This window comes from Hyperolius riggenbachi, chromosome 11, assembly GCF_040937935.1.
Source record: "Hyperolius riggenbachi isolate aHypRig1 chromosome 11, aHypRig1.pri, whole genome shotgun sequence".
NCBI lineage: Eukaryota > Metazoa > Chordata > Amphibia > Anura > Hyperoliidae > Hyperolius > Hyperolius riggenbachi.
This window is the reverse complement of record NC_090656.1, coordinates 208090276-208110373: the sequence shown is the minus strand read 5'-3', so window position 1 is coordinate 208110373 and position 20098 is coordinate 208090276. Positions and strand designations below refer to the sequence as shown.

Sequence of the window (20098 nt, the reverse complement as noted above, 5' to 3'; positions counted from 1 at the left end):
CCCAGACACATTAGCACCCTCTATGCTGCTATATGGTATATGATATATGCTATAGCAGCTTAGATGGCGCTATTGTGTCTGGGAACGTGAAGAATCACTCGCGTCCCCAGCCTGTCAGCTCCTGTCACCGAAACAGGAAGTGGCTGCCGGCAGGGCCAGGAGGATCGGAGGGAGACGGTGAGGGCACCGGACAGCTGCAGGGGGCTATTGGAAGCCCCAGGTGAGTAAAACTCATTTTTTCTTTTTTGACTTAAGTGTCCCTTTAAGTTTCTATTTACTTGCCACAGCTTAGATGAACTGTTGAGAAACATTACACATTCCCTGCTTAGGTCATTTTGCCACGAGCTCCCACTTGCATCCCTGCATATTTAAACAGGCACTCAAGGGGTTACACTACCGAAGGGTGCCTAGAAAAGAAGGGTGCCTGGAAAATAACTTTAATTCTTTTCTCTCCCCTGGCTGCCTGGGGGGGTCTGTTCCACCCGAGAAGCCTGGCCAACCTATCAGCAGCACTTGCAGGGGACAGGGGAGGTTTCTATGTTCCTGTCACACACACGGACGGAGCAGGCATTCCAAGCTCCTTATCGACAGGGGAGAGCTGGAGATAAACACTGCACATGTTATCCAATGCTGTGAGCTTGATAAATTAACATTTGCTGACATTTTACTGACATGTGTTGAGGTAATCACTTAACAAGTCGGTAATTTATCTCTCTGAACAGGAATGTCTGTTTCTCATGTGGTAACTGCTTTGATGAATTAACATTTTACTAAGTGCTCCGTAAAGTCAGCTGTTTTCAGCATTACCGAATGCGGTAATGCTTGATGAATTGAAGCCATTGTGGGCTGCACGACCGCTGTCTGGAACATAGGCCTAATGTTAATTGACAGCCATTTTATTTTTTTGGGGTGGGGGATTTTAAGTCCCCACATCATCAATTAGTGTTCCCCTTTACAAAATAATGATGCTACATGCCTTATATACCTTAAAAAACGTTTTTAAAGCAATTTAAAGGGCACTTCCGTTTTTTCTATCCGGATATCCGAATCCACCCGGATAGCCCGGATAATGCGTTCGGATATCCGCATGAGCGCGGATATTTGAAAGTTCGGATTCGGATATCCGATCCGGATCCGGATATCTGGGTATCCGGATCCGTATCAATTCGGATTTTGAAAAGGGGTATCCGAGCACCCCTGATTACGAAGTCACTCCTCCCCAATGTTTCCCATTAATCAAATGTGCTATTCCCCTCTTCTCTCCCAGCAGCTGTCTGTGGTGACCACCAAGCAGCCCAGTTTCTAAGAAGACAGAGCAAAGCAGCAAGGTGCAGTCTGCCCCACCTCCATCATCATGGCTGAGCAGATCAGTGCAGACACAACAGTGTCTTTGCTGGAGGCCACAGGCATTTAGTTGAATTCATTCTCTGGCAAGCTGGTGTTGGGGGTTATTGGTCTCAGTTGCTTTTGCTGATTTCTGCAATGCAGTGAGGAGCAGAACAGGGCCAGCCTTTTAATTTTAGTGGAAATAAGGTATCTTTCTTTTTTTCCTTTAGGATTCTGAGGCGACACTCTACAAGCAACAGGCAGCAGAAAGGAAAGCCCCCCGAGTGAAATGCGGTAAGTTACCCTGATAAAAGCCGCTAGCAGTGTTTTCAGGGTATGGTAACCTAGAGGAATGCATGAAATAAAAGTGCCTGGAAAAAAGGGAATGGGTGCAGGGGATTGCCACTAGTAGAATACCTGTATTGCTACAATTAGCGATATTCTACTGCTAGACCTCGATAGTAAAGTATCAGTCATTTTTACCAATATATTACTATTGCTAAACCGAACCCCACTTTTGCACAGAATCCTCTCCCTACCGATTCCTAACTGGTGATGCCTAACCCTAAGACCCTCCGCTGGTTGTGCCGAACACTAAGACCCCCCCCCCCCCTCACCTCCGGTGGTTCCTAACCCTAAGGCCCTCCCTTGTGGTGGCTAAAACCTAAACCCCCCCCTGGTGGTGCCTGAACCTAAGACTCCCCCCTCGCTCCCCCATTGGTACCTAACCCTACCCCCCTCCTAAATCTTAACACCCTTCACCATAAAGCCACGATATGCTGCAAAGAAATTACATTTGGGAGCCCGCCATGCAATACTGCAATTTGAATTTCTGCAAGCCTCCAGCAACTGCGATTCTATCGTGTGGCTCCAGGTGCAGAAATTTACTTGCTTGCCAGTAATCGGGGACCTCCAGGTGCCCATATTTAGCTTCTTTGTTGCATTAATGAAAATTATTGCAGCAAATTTCGGCGTCCGCAGGCACCCAATAACGTCTGCTGCCATGCTCCCAAATTTCCGTTGTTTTGCCGCTAATCGCTACTTTTATAATATGCGCCTGTGGCAGTGCCGTTTTTTTTCCATAAGGGCCCCTACGCTCTTTTTACCTGATTCGACTTAGAGGCGGTGGCACTAGTTGTCAGGTACCGGCCCTGCGGCATGCCTACAGAGACAGTTCCTGACCCTCATGTATTTTACCATATATACAATAATACAATAATATTTGTAAAGCGCTTTTCTCCCATAGGACTCAAAGCGCATAACAAGATGTGGAGCAGCTTGTTGGACGCGCTCAGTAGAGTCCATATATCAATGGAAACATGACAGTAAACACCTACTCTGTTCTTTGTTTCATTTTTCACTGACCAGTCTTCTTTTTATCAGCCCTGATAAAATCTCTGACTGAGCATTCAGTCTAGCTTTGCCCCGTGACGTAGCTGAGTCAGTCTTCTGTGATGTCTTTTCAAGCCCAAGCCTGCCCCCTTGTGGGCCGTTTCTGCTTTCCTACCACGAGTATACATAGCAGGAAACAGAGCCACAAGGGGGCAGGCTTGGGATTGAAAAGACATTACAGAAGACTGACTCAGCTATAATCATTACAGGGCAAAGCTTGAATGATTGCTCAGTCAGAGATTTTATCAGGGCTGATAACAAGAAGACTGAGCAATGAAAAATGAAACAAACAAAGAGCAGAGTAGGTGTTTACTGTCATGTTCCCATTGATATATATGGTAAAATACATGATGGTGCTTCGTCTCTGGTTCTCTTTAAGCTACCACAAAGCTTTCACCCTCAACCACACTCTGCTAGCAGTCATCTGTGACGATACTACTAAACACTACAACAATTTCATGCACTGCTGTCGAGTTGCTTGTTCTCAGGCTGGTACAGAATGCCACACACAATGCAGTCTCACACAGTAGCAATGAACAATCCGAGCATGCAATCAGGCACTAAACTTGTAACACAATTACACTTCAGTCTCTCTATAGGAGATGGTCAGTTCTCTGCTTAGTACACAGAAGACTAGCTTATTAAATAAAGATTTAATATTCTAAAAAAGTGAAACAGTGCAGAAGGAAATATATACAAGAATATTTACAAAAACAAAGTAAAAAGGTAAAAAGACATTTGCTTATCAAAATAAAAGGGAATAAAACAGAAATCTAACTTTACCAGTGTAAAGGTCGAATCTTTGTTGTGGGAGAACTCATTTCTGATGTTTGATCAGGGTAGACCTAGCTGCTCACTGTTGTCTGGGGGACTACAGTTTCTGAATCTTGGAAGCTGATTCTTATAGGCCAAAAAATACCGTGGGGCTACCCAAACTCCTCATCCAAAAGTAATCTAATTACCTCCTCTCCTATGGGGTGTGGTGTGTGTGTGTATGTTTAGTTTTAGGCATTAGGCAAATAGTATGTGTGGGTGGGGGGTTAGTTTTAGGCATTAGGTAGGTAGTGAATGCGGGTTTAGTTTTAGGCATTAGGCAGGTAGTGTGCGCGGGAAGGGTGGGGGAGTTAGTTTTAGGCATTAAGTAGGTAGTGTATGCGGGGAGGGTGGGGAGGTTAGTTTTAGGCATTAGGCAAGTATGGTGTGTGGGTGGGGGGTTAATTTTAGGCATTAGGCAGGTAGTGTGTGCGGGAGTGTGTGGGGGGTTAGTTTTAGGCATTAGGAGGTAGTGTATGCAGGGAGGGTAGGGGGGTTAGTTTTAGGTATTAGGAAAGTAGTGTGTGCGGGTGTGTGTGTGTGTCGGGGGGGGGGGGTTAATTTTAGGCATTAGGTAGTTCAAGTGTGCGAGGGGCGGGTGAGTTAAAGGGGCAAACTGTAAAATTTCAAATATGTGCAAACATACAAATAAGAAGTACATTTTCCCGGAGTAAAATGAGCCCTAAATTACTTTTCTCCTATGTTGCTGTCACTTACAGTAGGTAGTAGAAATCTGACAGAAGTGACAGATTTTGGACTAGTCCATCTCTTTATCGGGGATTCTCAGGGATATATTTATTTTCAAAAGCACTTAGTGAATAGCAGTTGCTCTGTCCAACTGCCAAAAAACTGTGTAGGGAGCAGGGAAGCTGGCCAGCATCATTGTTTAAATCCTTTTTAGGGAATATCTTTATAAAGAATAAAAGCCTTGCTGAGAATCCCCTATGAAGAGATGGACTAGTCCAAAACCTGTCACTTCGGTCAGATTTCTACTACCTCCTGTAAGTGACAGCAACATCGGAGAAAAGTAATTTATGGCTCATTTTACTCTGGAAAAAATGTACTTCTTATTTGTATATGTTTGCACATATTTTACATTTTACAGTTTTTCGCTGTAGTGCCCCTGTAAGGTTAGGCGTCAGGGGGGAGGGTTCTGTGAGTAAAGTAAGTAAGGTTTGACCATAGTAAAATATCGGTATTTAATATTGATATTTTACTCTTTTTTATAGTAAAATATCAGTATTTAATACCGATATTTTACTACCGGCCTTTAGTGGGTGCCCAAATCTCTAGGCGCCTTTAATGTACGTACGCAGTCTATTCAGCTCCAGCAATGATGATGTGTTCCTTCTGTAGACCGGTCCTCTTCCTGCCACATCTTATAATTACAGGCAGCCCCAGTGTTATACGATACCACCGCCCAGGATGCAGAGTGCCCTTTCTACAGCAGCTATAATTCATGTGCCTGGAAATGTCACTGAGCTGGATGATATTGTATCTCTGATTAATACACCATCTTTTATTATCCCCTATTCCGAGTCTGCCTATCATTTTCAATATCCGCTTATTATACACTGTTCTATTATACGTTCACCACGCCAGCGATTTTACCAAGAATAAAAAATGCCCTTTCTGAGGGGTTTCGCTTTCAGGCCTCTGACCCGGCATTCCCGAGGAGATGACTATTCTGCAATTTAGAGATTCCGCCACCGGGTCCTGGAGGTGGATTTGGACCGGCCGCGGCTTGGCCAGGAATCAGCATAGTGGTCACCCGTCCACACCTGCCAGGTGTTCCCATCAAAGAGCAGACATTTCCGGACGGAGAGGAAGGAGGCAGCCACCCGTGATAACCTGCCCAGGCTGTAATGGGGCTGCTGTTATTTAATAAGGCAAAGAGCAGTGTGCAGTAACCCATGGCAACTAATCAGCAGGCAGACTGGGGAACCAGGAGATCCTCCCTTTGTGGGTTACACAATTCTTTATAGACTAAATAAAATGTGCATATACTGGATTCATGGGGTCCTCCTAGATATGGTGACATTTCTATTTATACAGACCTGATAGGACTACTGAGAAGCAAATGCAGACCATGGAATGGAGTCCAAAACTGGGAACTGACCTTCCAGAAGAGGCATACATTGGATTTATGAACATAGTACATAACTTTAAAGTGGACCCGAACTCTTGCACGGGACAGAAGGAAAGCACAGAGAAATGCGCCCTGTATGCACTTAAAGTGTTTAGTCTGTCTAATCCCCCTTCATATGTGTCTAAGCACAACTGTATTTTAATTTAACAGCTGTGTCAGCTGGCTCCCTCAGCAGAGAAGCTAATTGGTAAATGCAGGATGTTAACAATATATCTGCTTCCATGAAAGCAGGAAGTAGACACACTGCAGATTTAGTGCAGGATTTGTATCAGCTGCAACAAAGAAACGTTTTTGTTTAAAGGTTATTATATTGTTGCTTATCTTAGTTCAGGTCTTCTGTAAGTTCTTAGTTCAGGTCCTAGGGCTCAGACATACTATAAGTGCTTTTCTGAGCGCTTTTCCCATTCACTTTTATTAAAATCGTGGTAAAAATTGTGGTTTTTTTAACGTGATTTTTACTGTGATTTTAATGAAAGTGAATGGGAGCGATTTTTAAAAAGCGCTCAAAAAGCGCTAATCAATTGCAACCGCTCAGAAAAGTGCTTATAGTCAGTCTGAGCCCTAAGGCCACGTTCACAGTGGTACATTGCAGTGTGGTGTAACTGTGGCTTTGTAATGTGGCTATCCACACTACAATGCACCACCTATGCGACGTTCACAGTGCGGTGAGTGTGTTGCGGTATAATGCGTTGCATTATGGTAATGCACTACATGCAGTGCATTGGCGCTTTTCATTGACTGTATACTTCACTGTACCAGACGCACTGCGAACATAACGTGTGGTGCCGTTGTCTCGATCCATTGCGTTCCTGCTGTCACGCTACGTCTGTTGCCTTCAGCTATAATTGAAAAGACAACTGATGTGCAAAGCAATGTCCATGCTTCCCTATGGCCTCTTTCATATTGTACACTGAAAAGCTGAGGTCTTTTCACAATGCACTGCTATGGAACAACTGATCAGTTACAACACATCAGTTTTTCAGCATATAGTGTAAAAGAGGTCTAAGGCAGGGTTCACACTTATCATTACGGAAAACAACGTTTTTCAGTATTAAAATTAATGTTCATATATTTTCGTATTCATTTTTTTAGTACGGCCACAGGCGTCTGGTGCACCAGGCTAACCAGGCCGTCGCATGGAGTGCTGTGCGGTGGGGGAGGGGGAGGGAGAGCAGGGCTACTGGAAAGTGGCGTCTGAAGCCCTGCACTGGAGACTATTTGTATCCCGGTGCAGGGCTTTTGGCTCCATTTTCCAATAGCCCTGCCCTTCTTTTGATTATTTTGTGGTGAAACGCTGCCACAGTACGATTCTTTTCTGGTGAAATGCTGCCGCTGTACGATTATTTTCTGGGGAAATGCTGCTGCATTATGATTCTTTTCTGGTGAAATGCTGCCGCATTATGATTATTTTCTGGTGAAATGCTGCTGCAGTACAATTATTTTCTGGTGAAATGCTGCCGCATTATGATTCTTTTCTGGTGAAATGCTGCTGCATTATGATTCTTTTCTGGTGAAATGCTGCTGCATTATGATTCTTTTCTGGTGAAATGCTCCTGCATTATGATTCTTTTCTGGCGAAATGCTGCCGCATTATGATTATTTTCTGGTGAAATGCTGCCGCAGTACGATTATTTTCTGGTGAAATGCTGCCGCATTATGATTCTTTCCTGGTGAAATGCTGCCGCAGTACGAATATTTTCTGGTGAAATGCTGCCGCAGTACGATTATTTTCTGGTGAAATGCTGCCGCATTATCATTCTTTTCTGGTGGAATGCTGCCGCAGTACGATTATTTTCTGGTGAAATGCTGCCGCATTATCATTCTTTTCTGGTGGAATGCTGCCGCAGTACGATTATTTTCTGGTGAAATGCTGCCGCATTATCATTCTTTTCTGGTGGAATGCTGCCGCAGTACGATTATTTTCTGGTGAAATGCTGCCGCATTATCATTCTTTTCTGGTGGAATGCTGCCGCAGTACGATTATTTTCTGGTGAAATGCTGCTGCAGTATGATTATTTTCTGGTGAAATGCTGCCGCATTATGATTCTTTTCTGGTGAAATGCCGCCGCAGTACGAATATTTTCTGGTGAAATGCTGCCGCAGTACGAATATTTTCTGGTGAAATGCTCACGCAGTACGATTATTTTCTGGTGAAATGCTGCCGCAGTACGATTATTTTCTGGTGAAATGCTGCCGCATTACGATTATTTTCTGGTAAAATTCTGCCGCATTATGATTATTTTCTGATGAAATGCTGCCACATTATGATTATTTTCTGATGAAATGCTGCCACATTATGATTATTTTCTGGTGAAATGCTGCCGCATTACAATTATTTTCTGGTTAAATGCTGCCGCATTACAATATTTTCTGGTGAAATGCTGCCGCATTACAGTTATTTTCTGGTGAAATGCTGTCGCAGTACGATTATTTTCTGGTGAGATGCTGCCGCATTATGATTATTTTCTGGTGAAATGCTGCCGCAGTACGATTATTTTCTGGTGAAATGCTGCCGCAGTACGATTATTTTCTGGTGAAATGCTGCCGCAGTACGATTACTTTCTAGTAAAATGCTGCCACAGTACGATTACTTTCTGATGAAATGCTGCCGCAGTATGATTATTTTCTGGTGAAATGCTGCCGCAGTACGATTACTTTCTAGTAAAATGCTGCCACAGTACGATTACTTTCTAGTAAAATGCTGCCACAGTACGATTACTTTATGGTGAAATGCTGCCGCAGCACGATTGTTTTCTAGTAAAATGCTGCCACAGTACGAATACTTTCTGGTGAAATGCTGCCACAGTACGCATTATGTTTTAATGGGGGGGGGTTCCTTGCCTGGAGTGACAAAATGGCTAGAGGCGCTCCAGAGCTAATGAAAGTCAGTGAGAATTTGCATGAGATGTGTGAATTTATGCTGCAAGAAGTATGTTTTTTTTCATGCATGCAAAACCGTGAATTGGAAAAAAAACTAATTTTAGTGTGAGTTGACAGTGGCCATATCATTCCATGTGACAGCAGGAACACAATTCAATAGATCGGGAAAGTGTCACCACACGCCGTATTACAATGTGGCCGTTTAAACCGCCACCGCTACGCACCACTGTGAACGTGGCCTGGTTCTTCATTGACGTGCACATTGGGATGTGCGGTGAATCTGTTTTCACACATTAGCAAAAAGCATTCAGATTTGATAAGTGTGAACCCTGCCTGAAATTACGACTAGGGGGAGAGCGTCACGAAAGCCAGAAAAGTAACATCCGTGTGTCACCTCATTATACTTCTCATGTCACCTGTCCTGTGTGTCCCGCAGAAGTTTTTCCATGTTTCAATGGAGGAGAATGCGTGCAGAAGAAGCTGTGTGACTGCAGCCGCTACAATGCGTCTGGATCTCGATGCCAGATAGGTAGATATATGTGTTATTATAATGTCACCCGTGAGTCGTCACATGTGATCCTCCTCTCCTCTGTGTCAGTTTGCCTATCGATATACTGGTGTTACATGTGCTCATCTGTGTACTGGTGTTACATGTGCCTATCAGTGTACTGGTGTTAAGTGTGCCCATCTGTGTACTGGTGTCATGTGTGCCCATCTGTGTATTGGTATCATGTGTGCCCATCTGTGTACTGGTGTCATGTGTGCCCATCTGTGTACTGGTGTTATTTGTGCCCATCTGTGTACTGGTGTCATGTGTGCCTATCTGTGTACTGCTGTTATTTGTGCCCATCTGTGTACTGGTGTTACATATGCCCATCCCTGTACTGGTGTCATGTGTGCCTATCCATGTACTGGTGCCATATGTGCCCACCTGTGTACTGGTGCCATGTGTGCCCATCCGTGTACTGGTGTCATGTGTGCCCATCTGTGTACTGGTGTCAGGTGTGCCCATTCGTGTACTTGTGTCATGTGTGCCCATCTGTGTACTGATGTCACATGTGCCCATCCATGTACTGGTGTCACATGTTCCTTCTGTGTACTGGTGTAATGTGTGCCCATCTGTGTACTGGTGTCATGTGTGCCCATCTGTGTACTGGTGTCATGTGTGCCCATCCGTGTACTGGTGTCATGTGTGCCCATCTATGTACTGGTGTCATGTGTGCCCATCCGTGTACTGGTTGCATGTGTGCCTATCCGTGTACTGGTGTAATATGTGCCCATCCGTATAGTGGTGTCATGTGTGCCCATCCGTGTACTAATGTCACATGTGCCCATCTATATGCTGGTGTCATGTGTGCCCATCTGTGTACTGGTGTCATGTGTGCTCATCTGTGTACTGGTGTCACGTGTGCCTTCTGCGTACTGGTATTACATATGCCTTCTGTGTACTGGTGTAATGTGTGCCCATCCATGTACTGGTGCCATGTGTGTTGTGTAGAGTGTGCACCAGGTACTGTATGCTATACATGTATATTATTGCATCTTGTCACCCTGCAGTGTATAATGCCGGGCTGGAGAGAGAGAACATTTGTCGCACGTGGGGACAGTATCACTATGAAACATTTGATGGTGTTTATTATTTTTACCCGGGTAAATTCACCTACGACCTCCTGCGGCAGAATGATCCGGATGAACAGAGCTTCGCTGTCCAGGTATTTCAATAGACGTTATTTGGGTGTTAAGGCATGATTTCATTCCAAATTTTCGGTACACACTTATCTCAGGAATTAAGGTACAAACATTAACCCTTTCCAATCCAATGTCCGTCTATGTCCTACATTGGCCTTTTCCAACATATGTCCAATGCACAGTCTGACATAGGAATGTATCGTTGGCACTAGGGGGTACTGTGCTCGCCACCAACCTCATCCTCCGCTGCAGTGCCACATCATTTAGATCAGTGTGTAGTTATGTAATGATCTGCTCTGCTGTCTGCACAGGCAGACAGCTCTTTGACCATTTTGTAAATCTGAGTACTGCAGGTCTCTGGAAAAGAGACCTGTCTCCACTCTGCAAGCTGCAGAGTTGCTGTTCTGGTAGGAATTTGCATCCACTTGTCATGCAAATTGCTTAGCTGCTTCCTCTGATGGCTTGCAGTATAAAAACCATTTCTTCCCAGAATTCCTTGCTGGTCATGATGGTTTGTTCCTGCTAACTTACCTGGAGTCTCAGCCTTTGCTAACTGTTTGCTAAGATTATCTTAGAGTAATTCCTTGGGACTGCACTAGCATTCCTTCTAGCGTAGTCAGGTTGTAATTATCTGTATTGCCTTGTCTGTCTATCTGTTAATATTACCCACCAGCTCCTCTGGTGAGGTTTTGCTAAACTAGTCAGTTACTGTGTTATATAGTACCCACCAGCTCCTCTGGTGAGGTTCTGACAAACTTGTCAGTTACTGTGTTCACGATTGTCTTGTCGCCAGCGGCGGTCGACAGAAAATCGTTCTGTCTGTTTGTCTGGATCGCATTCGCCCTAGCGGTAGTGGCGGTGGTTCCCTCTGTACTCTGTCTGGGAGTGTAGGCCAGAGCTGCGGTTGCTACTGGCTACTCCTTCTGTCTGTCTTGTCTGGTACGAACGCTTGCTGTAGGCTCGGTGAGGTAACCGTTTAGCAAGCGTTCGCGTTCTCTATTTAGTGTTTGTGTTACATTGGTTAGTTAGGGTGGCACGCTTATCACTGGGCGCCTAACGCACGGTGATCGTGTCTTTAACGCGTTCACTGTTGCGAATGAGTGCGGAGTTCGCGTTTAGCTAGCGTGTGTTATTTTTTTTGACGTTCTGATCATTGTTATTTGCTATGTCTTTCTTGCTACACTTGTGCTCTGTCTAATTCGGTCTTGTGTCACTATTGGCAATCGCCACTCTTGCGATTGCGTTCCCACTTCGTTTCCGCTGTTGTGTGTTCACCGTCGCTGGGTGGCGACTAGATTGGTGGACACACATACATTCTGTCTCTGTGCTCTCTCTCTTTAAGGGCTATCTTGCCCTGCATTGCTTCTACTCGTACAATTCCCATCTGGCATCTGTGGCAGTGCAGAAGCTGTGTTCCTCTGCACTCCACAACTCCATCTGTCGGTGGGAATTTCCCTCTACAGGTGCATAGCACCATAGCTGGGTTCTGTTATATTACACGCTTGTGGAGGATTTCTGCAGTGTCAGCTCGCATCTTGTGCGCTGACCACAGAAATAATTCCGCAATCGTTACAAGTTACAGTTTCACAAAATTTTGCATAATTTTCGTAATAACAATTACAATCTAATGAAAAAATCATAATCATGAAAAATTACGCAAAGTTTGGTGTAATTACGGCCATATACAAATTTTCCATAATTACAATAATTTCCGTAAGTATGATCATTTTTGGGACAAGTTTTAATGAAGAAGACGAAATTCATGTTACACGTAATTTCCATAATTTTGTGTAACACCAGAAATGATGATTTCTGTTTTCCATGATTATTGTAATCCTGATAAATTACGGAGTTACGGATTAAACACAAAATGACGATTTAACCCGAAATGACAACATGGAATTCCAAATTACGATGTTCTGATAATTACGAATTACAATTTTGTGTCGTAGTTGCTAATTTCATGTCCTAATTTCTAAAACATGAAGTTTCAGCACAATTAAAGGGAAAGAGATGCCCTGGTGTGTAAAAAAAAATAAAAATGGATTAAAACTAAATGAAAAATGAAAAAAATAAGGTGGCTTACCTCGATACCAGGGAGGATCCCTATGCTACTGATTTTGTTCTAATTGGTCTGTGACTGGCCTGAGGAAGCGGGCTCAGACCCGCAAAACGCATTGCCTGTGCGAAATAAAATCCTTTGTTTATACACACCAGGGCGCCTCTTTGCCTTTAATTGTGCTTCACATACCCCTCAACATCCCCTGTTGTAGGGGTTAAGACAGTATATCTGCGGGCCCACCACAGAAGGATACTGTCCTTTTTATCAAGGAGAGCAACTGCATCGAGGTCCAGCTGGACCATCCCAAGTGGAGTCAGGTTTATTGTCTCCACCTGCTTCCTGTGGTTGGTTGTCCCTTTGTGAGTAGTACTTTGACATCTGATTCATACAATCTTCTTGTCTTAACTTTCTGCAGCATTTGTCTCCTGTTTTTGTTTTCTGCGTTTTTTTGCCTTAAAGGGATACTGTAGGGGGGTCGGGGGAAAATGAGTTGAACTTACCTGGGGCTTCTAATGGTCCCCCACAGACATCCTGTGCCCACGCAGCCACTCCCCAATGGTCCGGCCCCGCCTCCGGTTCACTTCTGGAATTTCAGACTTTAAAGTCTGAAAACCACTGCGCCTGCGCAGCCGCGCCCTCCCTCCCGCTGATATCACCAGGAGCGTACTGCGCGGGCCCAGTATGGTCTGTGCCTGCGCCATGCGCTCCTGGTGACATCAGGTTAAGCGAGGACACGGCAATGCAGGCTCAGTGGTTTTCAGACTTTAAAGTCTGAAATTCCAGAAGTGAACGGGGGGCGGGGCCGGAGCATCGGTGAGTGGCTGCACGGGCACAAGATGTCTGCGGGGAACCATTAGAAGCCCCGGGTAAGTTCAACTCATTTTCCCCCAACCCCCCTACAGTATCCCTTTAAGGTGCTGCGACACCCCTTCCATGTTATGAAATTTCATCTCATCCCTGATTTAGATATCAAGTGGATGCATTTGGGCTTGTCACTAGGGGTGATCTAGTCTGGCATGGCATCACTCTATGTGGTTCAAAGTGTTGGACAAAGTCTGAGAAATTGACCCCCTCTAGCACGATGTACAATTATGGAATGACTCTGGCGCATGTGCAATGGGGGTGGAGCCACAGCGCCCTGCCACATCTACCCCTCTCACTGACGCCGCGCTCCTCCTCGCTGTAATGAACCCTTCGGCTCTTCCCTCTTCAGCACACAGCGATTACCCACCTCCCCTTGCACAGCAGAAAAAAGTAGGTTCTGGTGGGGGGACGTGGGTAATCTCTAAATGAGGTTGGAAAGGGTTAATATTAACTGATATTTTGGCGTAAAACTTTTGAACATAAATGACCACTTACGTGCATATTAGCGCAAAATTTAACAAGTGGCATAAAGGGGTTGATTCACTATAACAAGTAGCGTGCCTTATCAGAGTTAACACGCCTTATCAGAGTTAACGTGCCTTATCAGAGTAGCATAACGAGCGACCGTATGCCTGCTAATTGGCAACGACGAGAGCTCCACTCGTCCTGCCCTGAGCCCCTGCGGGTCCAATCACTTTACAGGACATTATCCCTGCACTTTGATTGGTCCAATAGGCTGCCTGTCAAGTTTCCTGTCAAGTGACAGGCAGGCTATTGGGCCAATTAAAGTGCGGGGATAATGTCCTTTAAAGAGAACCCGAGGTGTGTTTAAAGAATGTTATCTGCATAGTGAGGCTGGATCTGCCTATACAGCCCAGCCTCTGTTGCTATCCCAAACCCCCCTAAGGTCCCCCTGCACTCTGCAATCCCTCATAAATCACAGCCGTGCTGTGAGGCTGTGTTTACATCTGTAGTGTCAGTCTCAGCTGCTCCCCCGCCTCCTGCATAGCTCTGGTCCCTGCCCCCGTCCCTTCCCTCCAATCAGCAGGGAGGGAAGGAATGCAGGCGGGGACTGGAGTTCTGCAGGAGGCGGGGAGAGCAGCAGACTGACACTATAGAGATAAACACAGCCAGCTCTGACAAGCTGTTTGTCAGCAGCGTGGCTGTGATTTATGGAGGGATTGCAGAGTGCTGGGGGACCTTAGTCGGGTTTGGGATAGCAACAGAGGCTGGGCTGTATAGGCAGATCCAGCCTCTGTATGCAGATAATATTCTTCAAACCCACCTCGGGTTCTCTAGTGATTGGACCCGCAGGGGCTCATGGCAGGACGTGTGGAGCTCTCGTCATTGCCAATTAGCAGGCATAAGTTCGTAGCGCTCGCTATGCTATTCTGATAAGGCACATTAACTCTGATAAGGCATGGTAACTCTGACAAAGCATGTTAACTCTGATAAGGCACGCTATTTGTTCTAGTGAATCAACCCCTAGGTATTAGTGCAAAACAAATTCTGTTACAAGAAGAGTTTTCTTTTATGCTACTAAAAGTGACATTCCCCCTTCCTAAAAATTGCTCTGGACATGAATTAGTACTGCACAACTGGTTTTCTTTATCTATATATTGCTGTATATTGGTATGTAGCCCCGCCTTCCCAGTGCAGAATTCTCCCAGAGCATTCTGGGAGACCAGGCATATTTTTTTCTGTTGGCTTTGGAACACTGAGTATACATTCTGCAGATGTGGACCTGACAGGACTAAAGATGTCACCACCCTTGATACAATTTAGAATGTAAATCAGCGTAAAGATTTTACAATGAGCAAACACTGACTAAAGAAGTTATAAAGTAATATTGTAATAAATAAGCAATGTTATAATTATGCTATTTTTCAGCACAGTTCCTCTTTTATTAAATGTTGGCAAAATGTAATGGGGCGTAGTGGTGCCCCCAATATATCCCCCCCCCCCAAGCAGGGCTTTTGGGGCCTGCCATGCGCAGCGTAGCGCCCACGCTTGGTGCGGCAAGAGCAGGAGAGAAAAATCCCTACTCATACACTAAAATCAAAGACCTTAGAGGCCTCAGGACCTATAGAGGTATTTTGATGGAACAAGAAAACTGTCAAATAATTGAATGGTTCCTGAGATCCGTGGATATGATATCTCATTTCCTAGGAGTGTAATTTCATCTGCTGCAATTTGCTATATCTAGTGGAGTTCTTCTTATCTGTATCTGACACTGTGCATGATGGGAAACACATCCAACACAGAAATCTGTTGTTCTCATTATCTTGGCACGGGTTTTATTAATGGTTTAGCATGATACTGAGATAGAGAGGTACGGAGATGAGCGCTTACACTAGAGTGCACCATTTAGATTGCTGGCTGCAGGCGCATCCTATTTAACAGCAGCCAGACTCAATCATCTGTATCCTGATAGATGTAAGCCCAGCCAGCCTAACCATCTATACTCACCCCTCTGTCTCTACAGAGCTTCCAGTTTATAGCGGTCTTAGCAATAATCATTTGCCCATTTTCTTCAGGTGCACAATGACCCGGACTGTGTGTCGCTGCCCTACTCCTGCATGCGGTCTGTCAGCCTCTATTTCACGGGAGTTGGAGAAATTAAATTACAGAGCCATATTGTCCTGTATAATGGCATCAGGTATGTAATCCGTAATGTTCTGTAAAACAGAATCCAATAAGTGTCATGGGTTTTCCTTTGTCAAATGTATCTACCATTAAGTGGGGGGCTCAGCCCTACACATGTGCTAGGCATATACCATATATACTAGTCTTTAAGCCTACTTGTGTATAAGCCTAGGTACCAACTTTTTGCTTAGAGACCAAGAAAAAGTGGTTGGCTCTTGTGTAAGCCCCCTCCCCAGAATAGCCCCCACCACAATATAAATGTTCCCCCAATATGAGGCATCCAACTCACCAGGACACAAATAGCCAGTTGTGTCCCCAGTACTAGGCACCCCCCTCACTGAAGCCAGATGCACCCTCAGTGCTAGGCCTCCCTCCCCCACACTGTGAGCAGACTGTTCATTAGCAGGGAAGTCATCACATAACATTAGGATCACTGCAGAAGTCATACTGCTGTGATTCACAGCCTGGTGGTGGGAAGGGGGGGGGGGGGGGCACACCACTAGACACTCTACTAATGTGCAGTCTGCTTAAATGTGGGGGTGACTCACATAAAAGCCAAGGGGGTGATTTTTCAGCACATTATTTTGTGCTGAAATATTTGGCTTATATGCGAGTATATACAGTACTCTGCCTTACCCTGATTTTTTAGACATCCCTCCAATGCCACTTAGAGGCAGCCATGCTCTTTTTTTTTCAGGCTACCGGGGGTGTCATAGAACAGCTCCTCCTAGTACCCTTGTGTGGACTTATAAAAGGATAGTCTAGTTTGGTGTTACGTTTGTTTGTAAAGATGGGATGGTGATACTAGGGGATAGTTATTGAATATTACTGATATTTATCTTATTTGTTAAGTGCCAATGTGTTACATGAATCTGTACAATGATAAGAAGGAACAAAAGACAAAACTGCATTCACAATAAGTGCAAACGACACAGGTTAAGGCTAACACTAATCTTTTAGTCTCCACCTAACACTAACCTTCCCATCTCCACTTCTAATACTAACCTTCCAGTCTCCACTCCTAAAACTAACCTTCCAGTCTCCACTCCTAACACCAACCAACACTAACCATCCTGTCTCCTCTTATGACACTAACTACAGTGGAAACCTAGCCTAACACTAACCTTCCTATCTCCACTCCTAACACCAACCCTCCCACTCCTAACACCAACCCTTCCACTCCTAACACCAACCCTCCCGCCTCTACCCCTTACACCATCCCTCCTGTCTCCACTCCAAACACTAGCCTTCCTGTCTCTTCTACCAACACTAGCCTTCCCGTCTATACAGTCTTGTCACTGTCTCCCGAGGTGTTCCCAATTTAATGTCCATCATAGTCTAAGGCCAATTTAGGTTGAAACCAAATTACTTATCTGTATTTTTGTGACATGTGGAAGGAATTGGAGCACCAGGAGGAAAGCCATGTGCAGATAGTATCCTGGCCCAAATTTGATCTGGAGACATATGGTCAGAGAGATGTCAGAGGAAGGTGGTGGAATTGGGTACAGAAATCTTTATATCAGATCTCATGCTTTGTCTATGTAGAGTTGCACTGCCATATACCGTGGGGAATGTGAAAGTCCAAGCCGTTTCTGATTACATCATTCTACGCCAGCAATATGTCTTCTCCTTGGCTTGGGATGGGAACTCTTCTGTGTATGTGAAGATGAGTCCAGATTATTTCGGGAGAACTCATGGACTCTGTGGCAATAATAACTGGACTCCTCAGGATGATCTGGTAACCAGCTATGGTGAGACTTTCTTTGGTGTAGAGGATATTTGCTGTTTGATGTAGAAACCCATTCTTATGTACCTATGGCTGCAATCCTGTTTTTACTACAGCTATAATTTGATTCTCTGTATTTTGTTTCTACTAAGTTAATGTGAGGGACAAGTACTTAGTGAATTTCTGATGTCGAGGATGTTAATTGCTTATAAAATCCAAACAGACGTGACTGTGAGAACCTTACACCTTGAGCCTGGTCAGTCCCAAGTAGCTGGTGCGCTTTCATCCTGTGGGTCACTGCTCCACACAACTTTCCAAGTATATGAATAAGAAGGAGGCTCTCAATAGCCTTTTTAAACTCGCATTTGTCAAATCTCAGCAGTTACACAACATATTTCAGGGGGTGACTCACACATGTTTCGGGGGGTGACCCCATTCATCAGGTGCCTCCTTCCGTATAATTGCATATGAACTGACAGCCAGGGTCACAATTATTTTGTTTGTCATCCAGATGCTTTATTGTAAAATGTCTCCCCAGATACCCAACATATCTTATGAAGCTGTCTACCCTTTTCTCCTCCACCAAGAACTCTAGTTTAGAGAGCCCAATATGGTGTAGCATGTACTGATGATGATTAGTTATGACAACTTAATTAGTAATAGTAATGAGTAATACTTACAAGTGTGGGTTACCTCTAAGGCAACCACTGTGTAGGCGGGGGAAGGGGGGAATGAATACGACCTCATTTGGGTTAAGAAGTCACCTTCTTTAGTGTCTGGAAGTAGGGGTGACCCAGCAGGGGTGGACAATGGATAACGTAGGAGTAGGTAAAACAAAGGCATCAACGAGATTAAAATATACTGATAAAAGGGAGGTAGTGGTGGACCTACCTCCAGGTAGGGCAGAACAATCTGTCTAAACAGTTTTATTTACAGTACACACAATATTCTCGACTTGTGATGCGCTTTGCAGGACACACCTGATCCTTCAGGCAAATTGTGGGAATATCTGTGGTCAAAGATCCACAAACTCAGCGCCTCTGTCGATTTTCTCACTCTTCTTTTTAACCAATCATTGAAGATTTCTTTAATTTGTTTCCTGTTACTCTCTCCTCCCTGTTGGTGTTCCCCAAGGCTCACTCCTTAGCTCTGTATTCTTTTCACTTTACTCTTCCTACCTTGCCAAACTAATCTCCTCCTTCAGTCAGTACCGCAATTCTATTTACGTGCAAATTGCACCTAAATGTACCTTTCCAACCTGGACTTCTCTATCCTGAACTTCGCAATATACATTTTCAATACATTTTCAATTCTATTATTCATTTTAAAAATGTGAGGAAAAATATAAAGAATTTGTTCATGAGTTGATTGGCTGCAAATTAAATGATTCGTTAGCGATGCCAAAGCACGAAACAGCTCCTGTTGGCCCCAGCCCTTACAGACTATCCACCAATCCATTTCCTCTGTCTACTGTATTCCTGTACACTGTAAGAGGGATTGCGCGGAGACCTCTTCTTTTCAGTCCTAATCCTTCGTTACTGCCTCACCATAGCACTGTCAGGATCTCTCCTGTAGCATGTTCTGTCGCTTGCAGTGGAGCTGCAACTGGACAGTTCTGACTTGTCTGCTTGCATTCGGTTGTGCATTCAAAATGAGTCTCATTGTCATTTGCGATCGCTCTGCAGTTCGGGGCAGCTTAGGATGCTGTCATCATTCCACCTATTGCTTGCTGCAGCTGAGCTGTGGCCGGATAGCCCTGGATTTCCTGCATGCATGTTGTTACATAATACTGCATGTATTTCTTATGAAGGTCCTTTGCATTCACAGCCAGCTAGCAGATCAGACTAAAGGTTGCCACACACCATACCATTTTTTAAATATCTGTTCAATTTAAGAATTGCTATCAATTTTTCTGACTGATTGTAACATTTCAAAAATATGAGCAATGTACCACACACCTATGTTCAATTTTTCCCCAATTATGATAAAAATGATTGGATACTCTGACAAAATTGCTAGGGTGTGTACATTTATAAATTGGCAATCTAACATACACCATACAATCTTTAGAAATATTGAAGAAAAATATCTGGCATTCCAGATCGATAAAAATTGAAGAAAATGGGAAATCCAATCAGATTTTTCAGTCGAATGAAAAAAAAACTTTTGATTTTTTCGGGAGATCTGATCGTTTTTATCGAATTACCGTAAAATCAGATCATTTTATTGTATCGTGTGTGGCCACCTTAACTCAGGATTGAGTGATTACCATTCAGCTGTGTGAGAGTTTGAATGCCTGCACTCATTGGCTGAGGTCCACATAAACGTCTGCCTCCCATTTCAGACTCCGCCCGACATAGCAGTCAGTACGCTGGTCTGCTGGGCACTTTGTCACTCTGTTATAGATCTGTTAATGTAGTTCAATGCAACCTTATTACTTGTGCTTTAACTAGTTTCTTGATAAATATATATGCAGACTTGCTAATATATATTGATCTGTTAGTTGAGCCGTTTGTTATTTTTCTGTATTATTGTATATTGCCTTGTTTCC

At 44.3% G+C, this 20098-nt stretch overlaps 1 protein-coding gene across 1 annotated transcript in view; it reads left to right on the top strand.

Annotated features, from left to right (window-relative positions):
- Positions 1-20098, top strand: part of LOC137537950 (mucin-2-like) — a 343213-nt gene that overhangs the window by 32576 nt on the left and 290539 nt on the right. The window contains exons 5-9 of the mRNA XM_068259877.1: positions 1557-1620; positions 8997-9089; positions 10118-10272; positions 15713-15834; positions 17367-17572. Of these exons, the coding sequence (XP_068115978.1) occupies positions 1557-1620; positions 8997-9089; positions 10118-10272; positions 15713-15834; positions 17367-17572 (640 nt within the window). The remainder of the gene's footprint in view (positions 1-1556; positions 1621-8996; positions 9090-10117; positions 10273-15712; positions 15835-17366; positions 17573-20098) is intronic.